This window comes from Chanos chanos, chromosome 3 (genome assembly GCF_902362185.1).
Source record: "Chanos chanos chromosome 3, fChaCha1.1, whole genome shotgun sequence".
Taxonomy (NCBI): Eukaryota; Metazoa; Chordata; class Actinopteri; order Gonorynchiformes; family Chanidae; genus Chanos; species Chanos chanos.
This window is the reverse complement of record NC_044497.1, coordinates 44894037-44916825: the sequence shown is the minus strand read 5'-3', so window position 1 is coordinate 44916825 and position 22789 is coordinate 44894037. Positions and strand designations below refer to the sequence as shown.

The window sequence follows — 22789 nt, the reverse complement described above, 5'->3', positions numbered from 1 at the left end:
CACCGAACGGAGCTGTTTCACGTACAGATCTTATGAATTACCTTGACTGGGGACCGATTGCCTCGCGAAGCGACAGCCACTCGTGATGTCATTCATCACCCCTGGCGTGTTGTCTGCCGGCTTGACAACTCTTGACACTTATGACACATCTCAGTTTACCTGCTCCAATCTGAAACATTACCTCGAGCAACAGAGGTGTCCATTGATGTCCATGGCTTCACTGCAGTGAAAAAAGTGTACAATAGCGCATCTCTACAGTCACGTGGACTGCAGCCCAGGTCATCGGCAGATTGCACTAGGGAAGACTGCTATTCTAATAAAATAAAACTGTGAGACCTAGACTTATTATTATTGAAAATAAAAGATGCTAAATAAGACGTCTGCTCAGATGTAAAGTTACTCTTTCTGAATATTGTTAGTTGCAGTAGTAGTAGTAGTAGTATCAACATCATCATCATCATCATCATCATCATTACCACGATCATTCTCAGCTCCATATTAGAGGTCATCTTCCTTTTAAATATAATATTTTTGGTGTTGCTAATTTCTAAAGTAAATGAAAGAGACCGAGGGGAGAAAACATTAAATCATGCCATGTAGCATAAAATTTATTCCTGTGTTACAGCACATTTAACAATTTGTATTACACTTTACAGAACTGCTGAAAGAAAGCTAAACGGTAACACATAAAACACTAATACTTCTGTTAATTTTAACACAAAGTTCTAATACCGCCATAACAACAACAACAATAATACTACTACTACTAATAAACAACAACAACAACAATAATAATAACATACAGAAAAAGTTACTTTATGCAGACGTGTTAATTAGCAACACTTTTATTTTCAATTGCTTTTCTTTTAGACAGACAGACAGACAGATAGAGAGGATTCCGTCAGAGAGGATTCACCCTCATTCAAGACAATAAAGTGTCTGTTGGCGCTCTCACAAAACACCTGACATTTCATATCTGTTCCCAAAAAAAGCAGTAGCATTGGCAAATCCCTCCTCAACTAATATTATACACTGGGATTTTAAAATTAAAAGGTTTTTCTAAAGACTCAAAAAATTATCAATCCCTGGTCCATCTGGTCCAGGAACCCCACTTTTATAACCCGTTACACCCTCGTTTTCACACACGCCTCTGACCGTATTAGCATGGAGCTCCCTGGCACACAGATACACGCATGCGCACTGAGCACACTTGTGACTGGTTGTGCATAGCATTCGCGCAAGCTTGCCAGATATTTTTTCTTTTTCGTCTTTAGGCAGTCACGTTTCAAAACTAATATTCGTCATGGCGGATCCAAGAATAAGACAAATTAAAATTAAGACAGGAGTCGTAAAGCGGTAAGTCTCTTAATACAACCTCATTATCATCTAGTTAGTGTTTCTGCTACTGCTGAACTCCAGCTCAGGCCGCAACGACACCGGAGAAATGGTGATGTTCTGGCCGCCAGATGGGAGCGTTTAGAGCTCAGGGTCCGGACTTTAGACCGGTGCGGTTGATGTTAATTATTTATGCTACAGAGATTAAACTAAATTCATTTATTACGACAGTGAGCGTACACTTATTTTGGTTATAAGGCTTTCCGGTCTCATGTCATGTCATTTGATTTGCACTGACGTTGAAGTAATCAGCACTGAAGCTGCGAATCATGCTCATGCGACTTCAAGTGCTATCATTAGCAACTTCAATCAAAATACAAAGGTGAAAAGCTAACGTTAGCCAGCTAAGCTATCTGAATCCGTCCCAGATCTGCTTGAGGCCTGTATTCTCATATTTCAGTCGCACTACCCCCAAATACTGGGATTGGGAGAGTGATCAGACAAACTACATTATCTATTTTTTTTTTTTGACAGAGTAAGATTGCTGTAACAGGCCGTTAGTGCTCCTTGATAAGAATAAGAAGCCAGCACACCTAGCTTGTTAGCTCCGTGAAGCAGGTGTTATCTTAGCAATTATATGCTCATAACAATTATATAGCTGAAGCAGACCGTATTTCTAAGTGAAGATAAATTAGGTCAGTAAGTTTACGTATTATATCCGTTTTGTTATATCCATTTAGAGTTTAAAAATGTAACATCTAACATGTCATCTGGTGATTGAGAGGAGCTGTTTGGGCTTGAAGCTAAACTGGCACGAACGTAAAATATTGAATTTGGATTTGCCAAAGAGATTTGCAAAACAAGTAAATTACCCAACACAGAGCTTTCGCTGTGGCAAAATAGTGCCAGACTGAACATTGAAAGACTTACTGACTTATTCCCGTGGCCCAGTGCTAAGCTCTTCGTGCATCTGCTAATTGAGTTTGTAATTTCCTATGAGATGCTCCACTGTTCAGTATACAGACAGCCATTTTACACTTTTTCGTAAAATTGTTTTACTGTTAAAGGTTTCCGAGTAAGGGCTCTGATTCTGCATGTAAGTGATGTGAATCTACCTTTGAAGCAATGTTTTATCTGTATGCCTCAGTTATGAAGCACGAGTGGTGGCACCAAGGTGAAGACGTCATTTATGTGTCACCTCCCTGAATTGTAATCTGGGAACTGTATCCTGTTATCTTTGTGGCATGCTCTGTGATAAGGAGGATGGATGCTTGTGTTGATTAAAATATGCTTAGTCATTGTTAGATGTGGGGTTGTAGTGGCCTTGGCCTCACTACCTCCTGTTTGATGGATGGGCTGTGGATGAGGTATGGATACAGCACAACACTTTAATTGGTCCCTGAAAGTTTGGTTCTGTATCTGGACTTCAGTGGTTTTGTGTTTACACTTAAGGATTTTAGTCATTTAAAGACTGTTTTCCAAATTTGATAGACAAGCGTATCTATGACATAATCCAGCTTGGGTTAAACCAAACCCTCATACACACATACACTCCTCTTTCCCTTGGCAGCACAGCTGGAAGACAGTGTCATTTTAATTTTGATTATGTCTTCAGTCAGTCAGGAACGAACCCAAATTTAAATAAGAAGACACTCTGCCCTTTTAGTCCAAATAGTGGAAACTTATCGGTTCAGTTTCTAGTTACTGAGTTTGATGTAGACGGCAGTTCTGTATGATGTCGGTAATTGTGACATGTCTATGTGTTAATATACAAAACAAAACCTGGCACAGATTGCAGGTGTATTTCTGTGGAGTTCACGGAAGCAGGATTGGATGACATTTAGCAATAGATTTCTTTTCTTTTTTACATGCAATAGATATAAAGCATATGAAGAAGCTTCATTGTTCAGTCATTTCCCTTGTACACCTTATTATTCACACCTGTGCTTTTCAGGGGTCAAATGATCTGGGGTTCCTATGAAGCACGTGTATGCTGCAGTGTGATCAGTCTGAAAGAGCTTATTATGAGGGAATATGTTTTTGACTCTGAAGTACTATCCTGTGGCTTCACTGCGTCCTTTCCACCACAGGAACTTTTCTCAGAACACAGGAACTTTACCCTCTTTTCCACTGGAGGAACTGGGCTCAATTTTAGTTCCTGAGCTGTAGCTCCAACCCCCTTTTTTAGTTCTTACCACAGTGGGTATTTTCTAATGGCCCATGAAGTATTTAGTGAATTCTGAGGTGGAGAAAATCATTCTCTTACTCCTTGTTTATATAAGCCTGCATAATGTTGGTTTTGGTTACATTTCTGTAATCCACTCAATACTGTATTATTTTATATTATACTGTGATAATACCATTTTCTGATTATCAGATGCAGCTGGTCCCATGGGAGAAAATGTGAAAGACATTAAAGGGTAGTCAGGGATCTTAAAGCTGCACCATGAAGAAATACACATTTAGACATATATACAGTGATATATCGCATCAGTTGTGAATAACTTCCAGGGAATTATTAGAATTTATTGTGTATATCACAATGGCATGGAAAGTTATGCACAAAAATCACAAATGGGTGTTTTTGTCCCATTTTACATCCTTCAGTTTCCTTTTATTGTCAACATCTGGAATGAAGAATTTTGTCCACATAATGTCTTAGCTCTGAAACTATTGATTAAGGCAACACAGCCCATTTTATTCTATTGGATCCCTGTTTAGGCTCTATAGATCTCTCTCAGTAGAGGATTCCCCTCCTCACTCGACAACTCTCCTGTTCAGGGAGACCAGAACATACCAGGCCAGTTTAGATAATTGATTTGTCCACATCTGACTGTTGTATTGCTGAATTGCGTTTCTTAATTTGTCTGGAGTCTGAAATGTCTTTTCTCTTTGATGGTCTACTGCTCAGACTGTGCAGGTTTTCGCACTCTCTCTGGGATTCTTTTGAGTGTTTGTGTGTTAGGGAGTGTTTGTGAGAGAAACAAAGGGGAAGCTTAGGCCAGGTATATACCAGGCACACAAAACCATAGCAGATTTAGCACTGATGCCTGGTTTAAACAGCGACCTTGGCTTCCACAGGTCCACTGTGCAGTTAAGTGACCCAAACCCCCCTTGTTTGTCCTTTATGCACCCCCATTTACTCTCCATCTCTTTCTGTTTCTCACTCTCTCTCTTTTATGCCTTTTCTTTTTCATCCTTTACCCCCCCCCCCAATTCTCTCCCCCTCTTCCTCTCTTTCAAGCCTGTCCTGTGACACGAGGGGCTTTTGCAGTTTTCCAGTCAGCCTCTTAGCCGTGGACCATCGGATGCCCTTAATAAAATGACAACAGTAATTTGCTTTTGTCACTGGGGTCTGCCTTGGGCTTGGTGGCTCAAAAATACAGTATTAGAGGAGAGTGAATGTGTGTGTCGGGTCTAATTCTCTTCTCTGTGTTCCAGAGAGATGCTTTTTCTATTAAGCCTGCGAGAAAACGCACTGGCAGGTCCATTTAAAAGCAAGACACCCCCCCCCCAACCCCGCCAACTCCACCCCTGCTGTAAGCAGTCCCTGAAAATGCCCAGGCCAAATAAGAAGATTAACATCAGCAGGGCACCTTTTCATTAATCTGTCTTTCACTTTTATTCGAATTATTCAACTCCATCAATCCTCCCTGCTCATCTGTCCATCCCTCCGTTCTCCTGTCTCTTTTTCTCCCTAACCAAATCTGTTCATTTCTCCTTGAGAAGGGATATGGCGTGATGTAGGAACGAGGCTCTTACCTTAGCATATGTTAATGATTACGCCGGGACGTCTTGATGGAAACGTGTTTAAAACAAGCTGTAATTGACATAAAATATGACAGAGTGCTGAAGCCCATTGCCGCTCCTTACATCGCAGGGTGCTGGCGTATAATGGGACTGATTAATGAAGAAGAGCTACACACACACACAGACACACACACACACATACATAGACACACACACCGCTGATTTTATGAAAAATGAATTCTGCAACGACACCGCGTCGTTCCGACAAGCCGACGGCAGCAGACGGAAAAAGACTATTAGCTGGGAATCATTATCAATAGTGATATTTTCAAACTCCATTACGGCAATCAGGGGGTGGAATTTATTCAATGCATTTAGTTCATTTGCTCCGTAATTGATAAATAATCAAAATTTATCAATGTACCCGCGCCCCGTTTTCACTAACAATCAAGTAAAAGTGCCCCATTTACCACCTGACTCGGTCCAAATTAGGAACTAAATTGATGATCAATTAATCTGAGAAGGGGCAGTACAGTGTGTGTGTGTGCGTGTGTGTGTGTGGCAGCTGAAAGTGGCAGATAAATGGAGTTCGGAGACAGATTAGCGTAGCAATCAGGAAGTGGCTGAAGTGCGTGGCTAACAAGCGTACAGCCAGCGTCATCTGATTGGCAGATCCGGCAGCTTCATCACTCTATCACAGACACCTGGACAAACGAGTGGGGCGAGAAGAAGAGAACCGAACGCGGTTTTTAGGGTTCATCAGGCGTGTTGATGATGACTTGGTTTGAAGTCATTTTTTTCCGCAAGGTTTTTGCTTCATTTCTGGCCCACACACAAGTACAGAGAGAGGGAACTTGTCTTTCATTGTGGAATAAACATCAGACAGTTAGAGAGAAGAGAAAAACAGATTGGATGTTGTTAATGTGTGTTTTGGAGTTCATGGATTTTTATTGTTTTAGCGTGGATTCTCATTCTTGGTGTCCGCGGTAATAAGGGAGGAGTATCAGGGTTTGGTGTCATTTTGGCATTTCAGTTTAAGGAAGTAAGTGGAAATTGAAATCCTTAAATGAAAAAGGACCATTGAATATGGTGGTTGTTGAAATCCTTAAATGAAAAACATGATCATTGAATATGGTGGTTGTTGAACAATTAACAGTTTCAGGTCATTTCCCAGAACTGGCTGGTTCAGATAATGAACTGACCCAAGTTCTGAGAGGGTTATTTGTGTCTGTGTCATAAGGAAACTCGAGATCATTTGAACACTTCCTTAGATGGTCAGTAAGAAGCTGCTGATGCAGAGTTTTTGCATGGAAAAATAACTTTTGGTTTTCAAAGTAAAGTGGTTGTGATTTTAGGAGAAAATAAAGTGTGATGCGCTGGGTACCCAACAGCTGCCTACACATCATTTTTGTTCATCCCGGTTTCTTCTCCTCCTCTGCAGGCTGGCAAAAGAAGAAGTTTTGTACATAAAGGAGGCCAAGCAGCAGGAAGAGAAGATCGAACGACTGAAGGCAGAAGCAGGAGACGAATATTTAATTAAGAAACAAGTGAGTTTCTTTCCTCCTTAATACTATACTTTTGTTTCTAAAGGCCAAATGTAAGCAACCTGCTGTTGCACTTCATAATCCATCAAAAGTTTGCTAGTACTACTGATGACCAAGCAAAAGCAGTTTTTTTTTTTTTCAGCGGAAAATCAAAAATGGTTGTTTTTGATGAACAGGACTCTGCAGATACAAAAGGCCACACTGTTCATTGTCACTGCAGGTCATTCATAATAGTTAGATTTAAGTTGGTTGTGTACATCAGGTTGAAAATGTCTACAGTGGCTGATTCCACGGACTCTCTCTGTGAGTGAGCACTGAGTGGGGCTCTCTACAGGTAATCAGGCACCTGATGTAGAGTCAGAGGGGAACCCAGACAGAATTGATTTGGGCTGGCAGTGTTTGGAAAATCAGGCCAAAGAGTTTTTAATGAGTTTTAATATGCTGATGCAGAATTAATGATGTTACGTAACTTTGGAGGAGTTTTGTAATTAACAACACATGCTACTCATTTAGAGGCTCAGCAAGACCACTGGCCCATGTCCCCTCTCTCTTTATCTCTCTCTCTCACTTTCTCACTCTTCATTCTTTATCTCTGTCTATACATACATTTCTTAATTTTTCTTATCTCCAAACCACCCCCCCACACTCACACACTCACACACATACATGTACATACATATAAGTACCTTTGTCCCATTGTATCTCTGTTCAAATCATTTTGTGTGTCTGTGTGCGTGCATGTGTGTGTGTCTGTACATGCACACAGTATTGCATTGTGTGTATTTCTTTCTTTGTGAGCGGATGATTGATGTAAGGAGAGAGGGATTTTGTGTTTGAAGAGGGATCGATAACTGCCTTACTGTCTCTTATATCCCTCTCTGATGGGATTGTTCCCTAGCATGAGAAGGTTAGGGTGACCTCTCAGACTGAGGGTTCCTCACTTTACTCAGGGAGCTTAAAGCAGACTGAAGCCTTACCAGAAATATGGCTTTGCCTGTCTAATCACCCACACTCATTCTTTATGACCTGCTGTTGTCAGCCAAGTGCAAAGCGACGGTGCTTTACATAACGCTGGCATACAACCAGTGCCTGCATTTTTTTACAGATAGTAGTAGCAAGTAGTAATCACTCAGACTTGATGACAAGGAAAAGAAGAGGTGTTATTGGGAGGTGATTGGCGGGTGAATATGTTTATGTCATGTGATGGGTCATAATGTCCTGTCAGTTGATTTTGGGCTCCCTGTGAGCTTGCATCAAAGTATACAATGAGTATACAATAGGAAATTAGCGTGTGTGTGTAAGAAAGAAGAGTGTTTTGTGGGTGTATGTGTGTCCAATTTCACATCTGGAATGAATGTGGAGAGAAGACCGCTTTGATATGCGTGTCTGATGGTGTTAACTGAGATGTCCTCGCTTTGCAACGGGGTGTGTGTGTGTGTGTGTGTGTGTTTGTGTATGTACACTCTTTTTTTCCTGGGCATGAAAAGCAATGCATGATGAGTTTTTATGCCTCTCTCTCTCTCTCTCTGTGTACACATGTCTGTGTGGAGGGAATGAGAGAGCTATGGCCTGTGAGCCTGTGGACCTTCAGATCAATAACAAAATAACATTCCTCACTGTCCCTCCACTCTCCCAGATGTCACCTCATACACTACTCCACTCTGATTCCCAGGGAGTGTAACACACACACACACACACACACACACTCATGGAACACATCAGTCAGGTCATGACACCTCTCTACATTAACCTTGATTAATTGTTGGGTGAATATCTGAAATTGACATTTGGAAATTTAAACATTTGTGCAACACCTATTGTAACAGAAGTCCTGAAACGACTGAAGTAATTTACCTTTATCAGAAAATAGTGTTTTGTACCCAGATGGAAAGTAAAACCTTGATTGGTTGTTTAGAATGGAGAGCTAACAGAGCAGAGACATGGCAGATGCCAATGCCTTGTTTGGTTTTGTATCATAACAACATTGTTTACATTACTAGGCTAGATTAGCTCTCTGTAACCTTTGCCCAATGATTATAGACTATTGAATGAAGGGAAACCAAATTTCAAATATCTGTCTATCCATCTACCCATCTGTTTTCCTGTCTGTCTAGTGATGTCTGAAATTGTTTTTAAAACTTGCTTTTTTTTTTCTCTCTCTCTTTCCCAAAGAAAGTGAATGCTGTTGCTCCAATAATCTCTCTGATATCATATGATGGCAGAGGTCTCTGCCACCCAGGCCATGACTGCCATGCAATGACCATGCCCCCCAACCCCCACCCCCAGTCCTCAGATAAAACTAACTCTGCATGTAGATTTCTGTTATCTTAATCAGTCTGTAATCTTCATTAATTAATTGATTGGTTTATTTTGTACAAACAACATTGGTGTAATTAATGTGTGATATATTTGGATCTTTTAAAGTTAATATTTGGTTTGTTTTTGTGTGACTAAACAAGAACATCTGTGTGGTTAATCAGTGATTTTGACTGTGTGTAACAGATGGAGGTGCTGCAGGAGTCACGGATGATGATCCCAGACTGTCACCGTCGCTTGGCAATGGCCCATGCTGATCTCCAGCAGTTACTGGTGAGCACTCACATGCACACATACATGGTCTTCTTCTGCTTGCTACAGTTTCCTTAGGTGCAGCATAAGTCTCCTCTTTAAACCACTTTTATGTTCTTAGTGGAAGAGTTCTGGTTTTGTTGTTGTTGTTTTGGGGTTTTTTTTTTTTGTTTTGTTTGTTTTTTCCTTCTGATTAAAATCCATTTTGTTTCTGTTCTGGTCATTGTTCTGTCCTCTTCATGACTCCAATCATCACTTCATCTCCTACAGTTGAGCTTCAGGGAAAATTGAGTTGAATCTACAGAAAGTCATAAAATGAATTATAGAAGTATCAAAAGAAATAAAACAGGAGGTTTGGGGCAAAACCGGGACATGCTAATGCTTAACTTCTGAGATTTGGTGGTTTATAGTTTTGTTTGTATTGCTCAACGTGATCCAACAAGAACAGTGACCAATCAGAAAGCCAATACAGGCTTGTACATTATTGCATGTTCGTGGTGGACACACCCTCTGACCACCTCTCTGCTCAGAGTTACCCAGCATTTTGAGTTAGGAAGACTTAAAAATGAGCCAACATACAGGTGATCGCCAAAGTGTAGTTTCTTTTATGCATCTGTTTACATAGGAGCATGTGGATTCCAGAACAAAAGACCCCTTGTGACACAATGGGCATTTTTGGGATGGCACTGTTGACTGTGGAGACTCACAGTGCAGAGTGCATTTTCTGTGGAAGGCTGGGCTCAGAACACAAACTGTGTGTATCTCCTTTTCCTTTGTGGTCTGTGACCAAATAAGCCCCTTCAATGGACTGTTTTCAGGCTCCGTGATGCACAAGGAAGTCATTTCTTCTGGCAGGCGTCAATGCACTGATGTGCACCAAATCCCTTTGAGAGTGTTGTCCTGCAATGTTCAGTTAATGCCTTCAAAATGTAGCTTAATGGTCTCTGTTACCTGTTACGTACTATATCATAACATAACATAGCGTGTCATGATCAGGAATAAAGAGCAGAGTGGAAGTTTGAGCTTTTTACAACTTTCACGCTGACAGCATTCAGACTGATGTCCTGCGTCGTAACATGAGCAGGAAGTTTGTGTTTGCGTGTGTGACAGCGGGATCATGGTAATTAGCGACGATCAGGTCAAGTTGTGGGCTTCTGAGAGACCGACAGTATAGCTCACAAAGTTCCTTCACAACTCGCCACATATTGTATCTGCTCTTCAGAAGAACACACGTGACTGTGAGAGAGTGCACTCTATAGCCTTTCAGATGTAGGCTGAGAATCCACACATCTGTGCATTTCTGTCAGCAGGCTGGGGAGTGAAGTATAAATACAAAGGAATACACTTAAATATAAGCACAGGAGGAACGAGACCAGATATTTCAAAAATTACGTTCCAAGTCAGAGTTTTTGCTCTCTACGTGACTTAATAGACAGATAATTGTTTACCACTTCGCACACATGCCACACAAACACACATGTCTGATACTCTGCTCTTCTCAGTTCATATAAGCTACTGTCACACCGCTGGCTTCCATAGGAACCATCAGTGATCAATTTACATGTGTTTTAACCACACCTCTCTGAGCGTCCATCTTGTTTGGATGTATTTTGATAGCAACTATAGTCATATTTGTGACCTTTTTGACTGAATTGTTGATATATGAAGCATCTTCAACTCTAGGAGTCCCTTTCTTTTTCCTGGCCTGTTTTAAGCAATCTAACCAGGGTAATATGTATGCCAGTATACTTCAGCACTAAAAACTGTATCACATTTGTGTATTATAATCTATTCCATTCTGCACTCAGTTTATGGAAACTCCTTTTCTTTTCAGGTCATACTACCAACATGATGGTTTCTCACCTTTAGCTGTGAATTGAGCTTTATTGGGATTCAACCTTGTAGACACTGAAAACATTGTTAATGTTTGGATAAAACTAGAGTATTTACTGGAGTATTTATGTGGGATGTATAGTCCCACACTGATCCAGACAACATTTGTCTTAGACACTGAACTTGGAATACTTTGAATTGTTGTAGTATCTTGAAAATACCCTGTGTGTGTGTGTGTGTGTGTGTGTGTCTCAGGAAACAGAAGAAGAGTTGGTGGAGACGGAGGAATATAAGGAAGCCCGGACAGTTCTTGATTCAGTGAAACTAGAGGGATGAGGAAGTTCAGCAGACACAAATGTCCATTCCATACACCAGGACGCAGCTGGCAACTTTTGATCTACATCCCTATGTGGAATGTTTGTTTTGTTTGTAATATAATTTTTTCCCTCTTTTTTTGTAATTATTTTTACCTTACAGATTGATCTGCCGCCTGGTATTTAGTGAGTGTCCAAACTTGCCCAAAAACAATAAAACATGATTTCTTACTAAATGTGGTGGTTTGTGCAGTTTTTCACTTTTGAAGTTTTCCGTAGATAGTCTGTTTTAAATATCCATTGCCTTAAAGAAGAGTTCCCTGTTGTAAGATTGTTCTATACTTGACCACTTGGCACCTCTTTATGTAGGCGATAGAGAAGTTTGCCGATAACCAGGATAGAGTGAGTCAACACCTGATTTTTTTTATATTGAGCATCAGTGCACAAATGTGAATTTTTTAATAAAGAATGAAAAACTACAGATATAAGAAACATTTATGTCATCCTGGTAGCATTCCTAAATTCATATTTGTGATCTACAGCAGGCACAAAAAACAAACAAACAAAACAACACTATTTCTCCTAAACAGCAATATGGTGTAGTATCCTCCCACCCTCTTTCAGTCAAAGTGTGACAGTCTAAGGATGACTATTTTCCATTTACTTTCGTCTATATGCCTTTTAACTCAGTCAGCCATTTTTGCCTGTAAGTGCTAGCACTTAATTGATAACAATGTGGTTGTAGCGCTTCCAAAGTAGCTCTTTGTCGCCCGTGCCGTTGTAAGTGACGTCTGATGTGCCCCCCCCCCCCCCCCCCCCCCCCCAAAAAAAAACTGTAATGCAGAACATTTGTCATCTGATCGGTGCTGTTTAGGACGATCCACCAAAAGTGTGTGTGTGAGTGTGAGAGAGAAAGACATTTCGAGTCCTTTACAGTGACCTCCGATGGCGATTGACTTTCTTGCAGCTTTAGAAATCGTCACTTTTCTACGGTGAACCACTGGTAATGCGTACATAACAGTTGAATGTAAATTTGCAAACATTGCCGTAAACTCAAATCACATATCACAAAGGAAACCAAAAAAGCCTTAAAAGCATTTGTGGATGAAATGCTTGCTTTGCTGCTGACACCTAATAATAATAATAATAACAATAATAATAATAATAATAATAATAATAATTGGAGTTGTTTTTTTAAGACAGGCAGCGATACAATATGATCAAGCAAATAGTAAACTTAAATTCTTACCCTACAAAAGTATTAAATTATGACAGTCAATCAAGATTTTTTTTAGGATAACTCGATAATATATTTGTAGTATTGAGGAAAACAGTCTTCTGTACTCTCAAATAATGAAAACGTTGAACTCCTTAAAAATAATAACTATCCTTATTAATTCCTTTATGTCAGCCAATATTGATACCAGCCACCGGTAAAATTACATGACTGTTGGGGTGTTATAATCTAATGTGAAGTTTGTAATTTTAGGCTTTTCTGTCTCGCTGGTTTACATTGAAATATCCCTTTTAAATGTTTATTCCAAGTGTAATAATCCAAATTCAAGGTTAGGATGACGAGGAACCTGTCACAGTTTTTTTTTTAATCGAAAGACCAAATGAATGCAGGTTACATTTGGTTTGGTCCTCATTCTACAGATTTCGATAATTATCGGGTTCACCCCAAAGTCTCATTAGCGCGCTAATGAGGCGCCACTACTCCGTGACACCCAACCGCTCCATCTCGTTAAGGAAATCGCTCTTCAATGCTGATTATTTTATTTGGAACCATAATTATATTTCTTTCGGATAAATCACGGTCTAATCGAGTCCATTCAGAGGGCAGCGCCTCTAATTGAAGCATGAGATGCAACGACGTGCACTACCTGCGTCCATGGCCGAAAGGACGGCGCACCTGTTGGATGGGGCTCACGCCTAGACGCGCAGCTCTCCTACACCCCACCCCCAAAAGAGCTAAAACACAACAACTTATTACTTCTAATCCCTCGTCTGTCACCGAATCACCTGCACCAAACAAGAATCTAATTTGTTAAACTGGCATTTCTTTAGATGGAAGATCGATTTTCTCTTTAGAATTCTCTAATTGAGTGAATATAGACGCCCGCTGAATTACACTCGCTTGCACACTTGGAGGGAGGGGAAGAAAAGTCAACAAAATTCATCCTCCACGGTACCTCTCCCTTTCTCCCTGCATGCTGAAATACTGCCTTTGGTGAATGAAGGGCATGAGGTGGTGACAGACATACGAGAAGACTGTTTATTGCCCCCGCCACAAGAAAACCCCAAACCCTCGGTGAATATCTGGGCCTCTGGTTGAGCGAGAGATGGGATTTCTCCTTCCCTCCAAATCGCGTTCAGAATTACATTTGTTTTTCTTGTGATTTTATTAAAAGTCACTCTTCGTCTCCAGAGCGCGTGAAAATGTCTACTTTCCACTCAGATGCGCTGCATTAACTTGTAGGGAGCGAATTTGTTTGTTTGTCTATTCTTATTTCTATGCTGCGTAAGATTGATGCAGGCTTATTATCGCTATCTTGCGAGAGAGAAATGCGACTCTACACTCTTCCTTGTTTAGCCCAATTACTGCATTTTTCCCTTACCATCGAGATACTCCCTTCAATTTGATCCCTGGTAAACAATATTTACGCATTTGCACAGTTTCCTAATGAGTAAGACTAGTAGTAACCAGGGCAAAACAACTTTTTTTCTAATAATATCCATAATCATTAATATTAGCAGCAGCAAAATTACTAATTAAAATTATTTATACTAACAGAACTATGAAAATCTTATGTAAGCATATTAATTCGATGAGTAACAGATAGTAACGTTATTAGATAATGCGGAACGGCATTAACTATTCCACCATAACATAGGGTTATGGTGGAATAGTTAATGCCGTTCCGCATTATCTTTTTGGGCACCATCTCTAACCCTCACTTTAGTACAATACATGCATACTGAGCAGTATTCATGATCAAAAAATGGTTAAATTGTTTGTGCTTCTTTATGGTTGGCATGTTACAGCCTCTCCAAAACAAAAACGTTGTCTTTAACAGATGAATCCATTTTAGACGTTGGTATCTTCAGAAAAAGTGGGTAAAAGCATCATCTACCTGCTGAATATATACTTTGTGAAGATAAAAGTGAGATCGCGTGTTCCACATTTGTGTATCTGCGTATACTTAAGAAAATGTCTTTAATGGATCACAACTGAATAATAATAATAATGATAATAATAATAATAATGATAATAACAATAATAATAATAACAATAGCTGCCACAGTTCCCCTTTATTAGTACTATTATTTTGTTGTTGTTTGATGTGTTGTGTTTGTGTGTTTATGTGTTTGTGTCTACGTGAACTTTGTTTCTCTTGATGGCTACAATATAGTAGCAGTGCAGAGGATTTCAAGTCTTTTTTCTCTTTATTTTGTCGGGTCAGTAAACGGTTGTGTATCTTCCTGCAAATGCATTTAATAAAATGTTTTGCTTTGCTTCACGTTCCTCAAATAAAGCTTGAAATCCCTGTTGCAGGATTCTAGGCCGGGTACTGGTGTACAGAAATTCAATCTGTACATTTTGTGCGAGGTAAACAGAGTGAATGAATTGCATTAGAGGCAGCCAATGCATTTTCACTCAGCCTGTTGTCTACCTGTTCAGTCTGTGTGCACCAATCTAAAACCTATTTATTAGGAAAAAATCACTTGAACTGTCGCAGAAAAAAATCCTTACGCTGGCCCTTTGTTACACTGAAATAACCATAAATCGGAGCGCAACCAAGATAAAAGAATTTTAATATGAGGTCAGTGTCCACACAAAGACATAGCTTGTCTATTTTTATAGTTTTTGTCACACTAAGCGATATCTCATTGAAAGCGAGCCCTGATTCACGTGTCCTCTGAAAGCGTCGTTAGGCGTCTGTCGCGCTTTTTACGCGTTAAATATGACCGAGCGCCCCACGATGAGTGATTCACTTTTTGTTTGTACAGCTATAAAGAGGTGCGAGCTATTGAGGAGTCGTAAAATGAAGCACGCTATCAATCACGCCACAATGGCTAGCAGTTCAGAGCCAGTGGCTAAGACCAAACAATGTAATGATTTTAAATTATCGTTATTGTTGGGCGTCGCTATAACGCAAAGATGTATTCTGGAATTCTTTCTCTTGACTGTCCACAAATCCACAGGCAGAATAATTTTACAGGATCATTGATAATAGTGCACACAATGCAGTTTTCATGCTCAAGCTCCTTTCTACGGAAATGAAAAAGCATCGCCCTATATTTCAGTCTCGATATATTGGAATTCTAGAATCTAAATTTACACCTCTTGTGCAAGACCATACTCAAATTCAGAACAATCTATTTTTTGGCCAAAAAGTGGGAAAGAAACAACAACAGACCCGGAGATCTTCCATTTACGCTCTCATTGTAGCCTCCGCTGCTTCGTCCACGTTCTCTGACATTTCGGATATCAAAACGCGGCGGAAGAACAATTGTTCCCAAATTGAATCCGCACTCTTCTCCCCTTCTTCATTTTCAAGCGGGGCATAGCATACGTTTTCCCTGGCGCGTGAGGAACCGCGTCTGACCTCCGCGTCCTGGTGCGAGCGCTCTTGGGTCTTGCCATCAGATTGGAGACTGATAAAAGATGAGCAGAACCAATTGAGCCTGGGACATATTCAGAAAACGACCCCAAAAGTGCCCAAGTTTCTCGCTCGGACGCTTCCTTTGTGCGCCTTCTAAAAGACACTATTCACTCCTGCAAATAATAGGAGCTCACTAAAACCTTCCCACTGACATCTGCTCGGAGTCTGTTAGATTTGCTTTCTCTGTGTGTTCTTATATTTTTGGCAAACTCCGTGTGTGACAAAAGCCATTCGGCTAATTGGTGTAATGGTGGTTTATTTGTTGTGGGTTGTCTAACACCTGAAAGTGTGTTTATGGCATCTTTTGTTTGAATGAAATAAATCAACTTAATTTGGGGCAATTTAGATGAAAAATCAATACAATGAATGCAATTTGTCAAATGTGAGTGTTTAAAGCAAGCTTGTATGTGTGCGTGTGTGCGCGCACGTGTGCGTGTGTGTGTGCTTGCGTGCGTGCGTGCGTGCGTGCGTGTGTGTGTGTGTGTGTGTGTGTGTGTCTGTGTGTAGGTTTTGCGTTTATTTCCCTGCGATAGTTCACACCGTACGCCTTGTGGGGGTAATCCTCCTGTCGTCTCTTATCAAAGGGAAGCATTCTTAGCCCGTGTTCAGCCCACTCTGCCTCTACTTTCCGGCGAATTATGCACCTAATTTGCTAACATATCATTTACAATAAGTTCCTCCCAGCGTGACAGTCGAGCCTAAACACTAGTAAATCAGGACTAATTTATACTGATCTTACTAATAATCGTAATAAAAAGCTTATAGATTTGGCACTAATTACATAAAAGCCTAATGATCTTGAAAATTACTCTGGTTGGAAATATATTGCTAATCTAAACTTTGTTGTCGGCTAGCTCCGAGAAATCAGACATTAGTCGAGATTCACTTCGTCCGTTAAAAAAGAGAGAGAGAGAGAGTGTGTGTGTGTGAGAGAGGGAGAGGAGAGAGAGAGGGAGAGAGAGAAAGAGAGAGAAAGGAAGACAGACAGCAGCACGTGGACATATTGTGACACAATAAGGTGTCTGGACTTTTCGCGTGGATACTGAAATTTGCCGTGGTGATCAAAAACAATTCAATTGCAAAGGTTAAAAAAGACAGACATCCGTTATACGGGGTCAAATAAGGTTCTGGGTTAAGGAGACTTAGAGGTAACTTTGGATATATACTGGTGTTGAAGCATTCAGCGAGACGAGACAAATAAGGTTGTCTCATCATTTGATTTTAGGATAAACCAATAAACTATCATAGTTTACCATCGCGTAATCTTTTTGTCTCGCTAGCTGTCACTCATCTCTGAATGATGTGGAAATAATGAGAATAACATATTTATATAACGACAGTTTAATTCAGACTTCTCTCTCCGTCTCCCTCCCTTTGCGACCAGACACCCATTTTAAACACAATGACTCAAAGATCATGCTCAATTAAACAAATACTAAGGGAACCCGCGAATTTCTTAAATAGGTCCAAGATTTACGCTGATATTAAATCAGGTCATTTTAAAGGGTATAATTTGGAGTTGAGATCAAATCCAGCGACAGAAATGAGGAGAAATGAACTTGGGAGTGCAGGCAGGATTAGGGATTTGAGTGGCTGGCCATCGAGGCCTCGGGGTGGCTGACACCTCCAGGCTACTCTTCTGATTGGTTCTTATTGGTAGAAGCTCATGGGTTCATTCAACTATTAAGCACCTCCCAGTTTCTCTAAAGGACATTATAATGCAAGAAACCTCCTTTTTAACCACAAACCGAATTTGCTTTCATTTAGGCCATATATATTTTTTAAATAGTTTAAAGTCATAGAGATTTTTTTGGAAAAGCATTTCGCCCTGGAGCGGTGCGCAATGCTTTCGCACGCCGATCTCCTGGATGCTCGCCTCGGTGAGTTATCATCGCCAAACTCCGGTCTCCAACTCTACTGTAAGCTGGAGGAACTTCTCATCTAAATCAGAAAAAATTGACAATTTGTTTCTTATTTTATCTTAATGTGATATAAGTGAACTAATTTATTGGAAAAGTAATCATTATTATATTAGAGTAATTTGATTTAGTCGTTATTTCAAACATACTGATGTGATCAAACGGAATTACTTATTTTTTTTAAAAAAATGTAATTGCATGTAAATGTCGTGCTGCTTTTTCGTTTGATGGAAAGAATATTTGCTTTCCAGGATTATTTACATTTTACTCATAAATGCCGTTGATGAAATCCTTAACATTGCTAGAACGGTTTACTTTGTGTAACGAAGCTGTGTGTCAGAATCGAAAAATGCTTGTATTGCCACGAATCATTTTCCAGTCTCTGAGTAACTGAGACTGTAGTTACATCCTTTCAGTAACGTTAATAGTTTTGTTTTTGATAGGTGACAAGCTTGTGTTAAAATTAATGTTTAACAAGTTATTGCACGCATTCAGGGATGAAGGATGCGGCTGCAGAGCTGCTTGGACATAGGGAAGCATTGAAGTGCAGGCTCGGCGGCGGGGGAGCTGACCCTGGCCACCCTGGCGAACTTGCCCCGGGGTCCGACACTGTTGAAGGGGCGACCCTTCTCCCAGGAGACGATATCAACAACGCTGGATCCAATCCCTCAGCCGTGCAGGTCAATGCTAAAGAGCAGGAAAAGCAACAACAGCAGCCGCAAAACCCCTCCCAGTCGGGTGGACAGCAGACTCAAAAACAGAAGCGGCACCGAACCCGTTTTACCCCAGCTCAGCTTAACGAACTGGAGAGGAGCTTTGCAAAAACCCACTACCCAGATATCTTCATGCGGGAGGAACTGGCTCTTCGAATCGGTCTAACGGAATCTCGTGTGCAGGTGAGTTGGACTACAGTCACATGACATATACGGTTTGCTCGTCGAGGCATTTTGGGTGTTAAGCAGCCGTAAAGTTCTACAGTTATTCCTAAAAGTGTAGAGACACTCATATATCAACGAAGCCGGCAGATTCGAGGGGTTTTTGTTTTGGTTTATTTTTTTTGTTGTTGTTGTTGTTGTTTTTGTGAATCACAAAAAAGGTAAAGAACACTTAACAGCATTGTGCTGCATATTGAAAATAATCCAGAAAATTTTGAAACAAATATAAATTTAGGGGTTTCGTTTTTTGTTAAAGCGTGAATTTCTCTGAATAAATTCCAATCCGCTAAATGAAAGTCTTCCATAAATTTCATTAAAATTTAAATATCACTAGCGTGACACCACAATAAAATGCTGTTGTAAACACGTTTTAAAGACAGTGTTTTAAAAACATTTTGCTGTCTTTATAATGCTGTAAATGGCACCACTATTAAAATGTAGCTACATAGAGAAACACGTTAAAAGGGAAAAGTCAAGTATTCGTTTAGATTATTTTGGAAAGTACATTGAGGAAAATCTTTGTACATTTCCACCCATCATCTTATAATCCACTCCAATTTTCCAGAGAGTATGTGTGAAATGCATGAAATCTCGATTTGAAATGTGGTGCTATATTTGTGAAGTAGAACCTCCTTCACTCACGTCTTTTAAAGTATGTGTAACGCGCGCGGGAAAAATGTTCGCTCTCCATGGTGCTGAAATATCTCTACCTGTGCTGTTTGCTAAAAATTATTCGGTGTCCACGAGAAGATAAAGCGACAAATGCAACGTTGTATAAATATAGGGTTCATCCAAGGTTTTCAAGTGGCAAAAATAAAATATTAAAAGACAGAAAAATTTGAGATCCGAACGAAGACTACGAAATATTAACGTAGTTGTAAAACATATTGAAAAATCACGTTGGATTTGTGCTTAATTAAAATACAAAAAACACATTTTCCAATTTTGTAATTTTATAGAAAAGTATATTGTTCCCTGTGAATTTTGATGGAGTACGTACCAATAAGGATATATTGTTCTGACTATATATATATATATATATATATGTATGTATGTATGTGTGTGTATATATATGTATGTGTGTGTGTGTGTGTGTGTGTATATATATAAAGGTTAAGGTAAAGGGTAAAGATAGAAATGTTTAAAACCTGTGAGCTGCAAATTCTGCTTTCTCCTCTTCATTTAAAACAAATAGGTTATTAGAGTGATACATGGCTCGTTATCGTTTTAGAGCGTAATTATCGTGATCTTAATCCTCAGAATAGATAGATATTTTAATCACTTTATTGGAAGAAAATCAGCTCCGGTTACCTCTCTACTCTGCGGTCAGCTTGCATTCCAACGCATGTTAAATTAACCCACAAGATAAAATTAGAACGCGAGCGCCGCGTTCCAGCGGTCTCCTATTCCATTTGATCCATCGAAGTTCATTATATATGTATAGCTTTTTTCCCAAAATGATAGTGCAATAAAACCAAGGCTATTATTATCAACCAATTTGAGAATAATCTATATATTCGAAGGCTTATTAAACACAATGTGAAAATCATGCAGATGAGTCGCCTCTTGAAAAAATTGTAACCGTTATAATTGGTATGGGCCTCTCTGGATTTATTCTTATGTAGCATTTATTTACATAAAAGCTAAATTAGTAAAATGAAGACCAAACCGTGATCTCTCACAAGCACATTTCAACCCTTAAAACACCCCAAAGCCAGGGCTCCATTTGATCTGCACTTGTAGCGCACCATTCTCTTGTGAAATAGGTCTGTCAGACCTATGTCTTAATGGCGAGCGCGCAGCGAGTGTGCTCTATCTTTTTAATGGTATGAGAAATTGCATTTTCTTTTTTTCTCTGATGTGTAATGCATTTGAGGCAGGATTTCACGGCTGACTGCATGGGGGTGAGAGAGGGATTCGGGTTCTAATAGGACGTCCCATCTTTTTTCCCCCTTTCTTTCTTTGGTCGGACCAAATCTGCTCGTTAATCATCTTCTAGCGCTGAGTGTTGCAATGAGCTCTCTATAAACCTCAAGGACCCGGGAAATAAACACTGCGTGTGTCATTTACAGCTAAGAGCTCGAGCGGCCTAATCGTGCCCTTATGCCGCAGTATTTGAACAATTCCATCTGTATATTTATTTATGACGATGCACTTTATTTGTATCATACAAATATAATATTTAAATGAGACATCCATGTCAGCGGCCTCTTGGGCTATATGGTAGCGGTGTTGTAAAGCATTACCATCTGATACCGTGCCATGTTAAAAATACAATTATCAAAACTATAGATACACTAATTGCATACTCAGTATTATTTATTTATTTATTTATTTATTTATCTTTTTATTTGTTTATTTATTAGGGTTTGTAAAAATTGTTTCATGAATTTTTACCTCCTCTGTGAGAAACTGAACACACATTCAATGTGCGCAGAACACACATCAACGCCTTAAATAATGTAATCCTGTTTGAAATTGCCATTGCTTTTATAGCAGGAAAAAGCATATATGATCAGAATAATGATTTTTTTCCTTTTTTACATATTCTGCAGCTTTAATAAATAGCAGTGACCATCGATCTGTCTCAGATTTTACTAGGAGGGGTTACCCAATGTATAAAATACAGCGATTGTCTTTGCTGCCTTATCTGGTCATTGTCCTCGCCATATTATAACAAATAGCTGATATCTCCTTGTTCTGTTTTCCTACAGGTTTGGTTTCAGAACCGACGTGCAAAATGGAAGAAGCGCAAGAAGACAACAAACGTTTTCCGCGCCCCGGGCACTTTACTGCCCACTCACCACGGCTTACCACAATTCCCATCGGCTGCAGCGGCTGCTGCAGCTATGGGCGACAGTCTGTGTTCTTTCCACGCTAACGACACCCGTTGGGCCGCAGCGGGTATGCCGGGGGTCTCTCAGCTTCAACTACCGCCCGCCCTGGGCCGCCAGCAGGCCATGGCTCAGTCCCTATCCCAGTGTAGCCTTGGAGCGGGGCCACCGCCCAACTCAATGAGTTTGTCCAACATGTCCTCCAACGGTTCCGGGCTGCAGTCGCACCTCTATCAGCCCACGTTCCCCGGGATGGTTCCCGCCTCGCTCTCCGGCCCCACTAACGTCACCGGCTCGCCTCAGCTGTGTAGCTCCCCGGACAGTGACGTCTGGAGAGGGACCAGCATCGCATCGTTACGCCGCAAAGCGCTGGAGCACACGGTCTCCATGAGTTTCACTTAATAAAGCTGAAGATGCTCGACAAGCTGAGTGCGACATTGTTTTCTTTTTGATTTTTCCTCTTTTTTCTGTCCATAGGCTGTTATTTTTACCTTTCTCAAAACTAGAATTGCACCAGGATGTCTCAGGATGCGAATGCTTTCAAGCAAAAACATAAAAAAAACAGAGACCTGAGTTTGTGTGCGTCGCTTAGGGATCAAAACAAAGTTCAACATTTTTACGACCCTTACTTTTCACTTTGAGAATAACATGGCTGAATATTTATTTATTTATTTATTTATTTATTTATTTATGTGTCTGTTTATTTATTTATTTATCGATCGATTGATTGACTGATTGATTGAATATGACACATATACCCTCGTCTACAATGAGAGAAAAGATAAACCGCAGATTTTGCAGTATATTATTCTATTCCTTCATACTGATGTCCGTCCGACAGCATTTTTTGTTTGAGCGAAGATCAAATCAGGGGCGGAGCAAGCAGCTGTGAACTTCACCTGCACGTGCAGGCAGAAGGGGCTCCGTGCGTGTGGTTCAGGGATATCAGATCCTGGGAGTTCTTAAAAGGATGAAGAAATCGTTATTCTCTTCTTTAAACAGTCTTGTATAGGGAAGTGGAGGAGAAAAAGGGAAATTAATATCAAAAGAATCAAGAAATTTAAAGAATCAGCGTTGACTGCATGTGCCG

At 40.1% G+C, this 22789-nt stretch overlaps 2 protein-coding genes across 3 annotated transcripts; both read left to right on the top strand.

Annotated features, from left to right (window-relative positions):
- The first annotated feature begins 1211 nt into the window (after positions 1-1211).
- Positions 1212-11573, top strand: tbca (tubulin cofactor a). 2 transcript variants are annotated; one of them, XM_030768873.1, is made up of 4 exons: positions 1212-1356; positions 6527-6632; positions 9132-9218; positions 11286-11573. In XM_030768873.1, the coding sequence occupies exons 1-4, from the start codon at positions 1304-1306 to the stop codon at positions 11364-11366; spliced, it is 327 nt and encodes a 108-aa protein (XP_030624733.1). In that variant the 5' UTR covers positions 1212-1303; the 3' UTR covers positions 11367-11573. The 2 variants fall into 2 exon arrangements, with proteins under 2 accessions (XP_030624733.1, XP_030624734.1); XM_030768874.1 differs by lacking the exon at positions 9132-9218.
- A 6281-nt stretch (positions 11574-17854) lies between these two features.
- otpa (orthopedia homeobox a) lies at positions 17855-22101 on the top strand. Its single transcript, XM_030770111.1, has 3 exons — positions 17855-17891; positions 18426-18826; positions 21580-22101. Exons 1-3 carry the CDS (start codon positions 17855-17857, stop codon positions 22099-22101), a joined length of 960 nt encoding a protein of 319 aa, XP_030625971.1.
- The last annotated feature ends 688 nt before the right edge of the window (positions 22102-22789 follow it).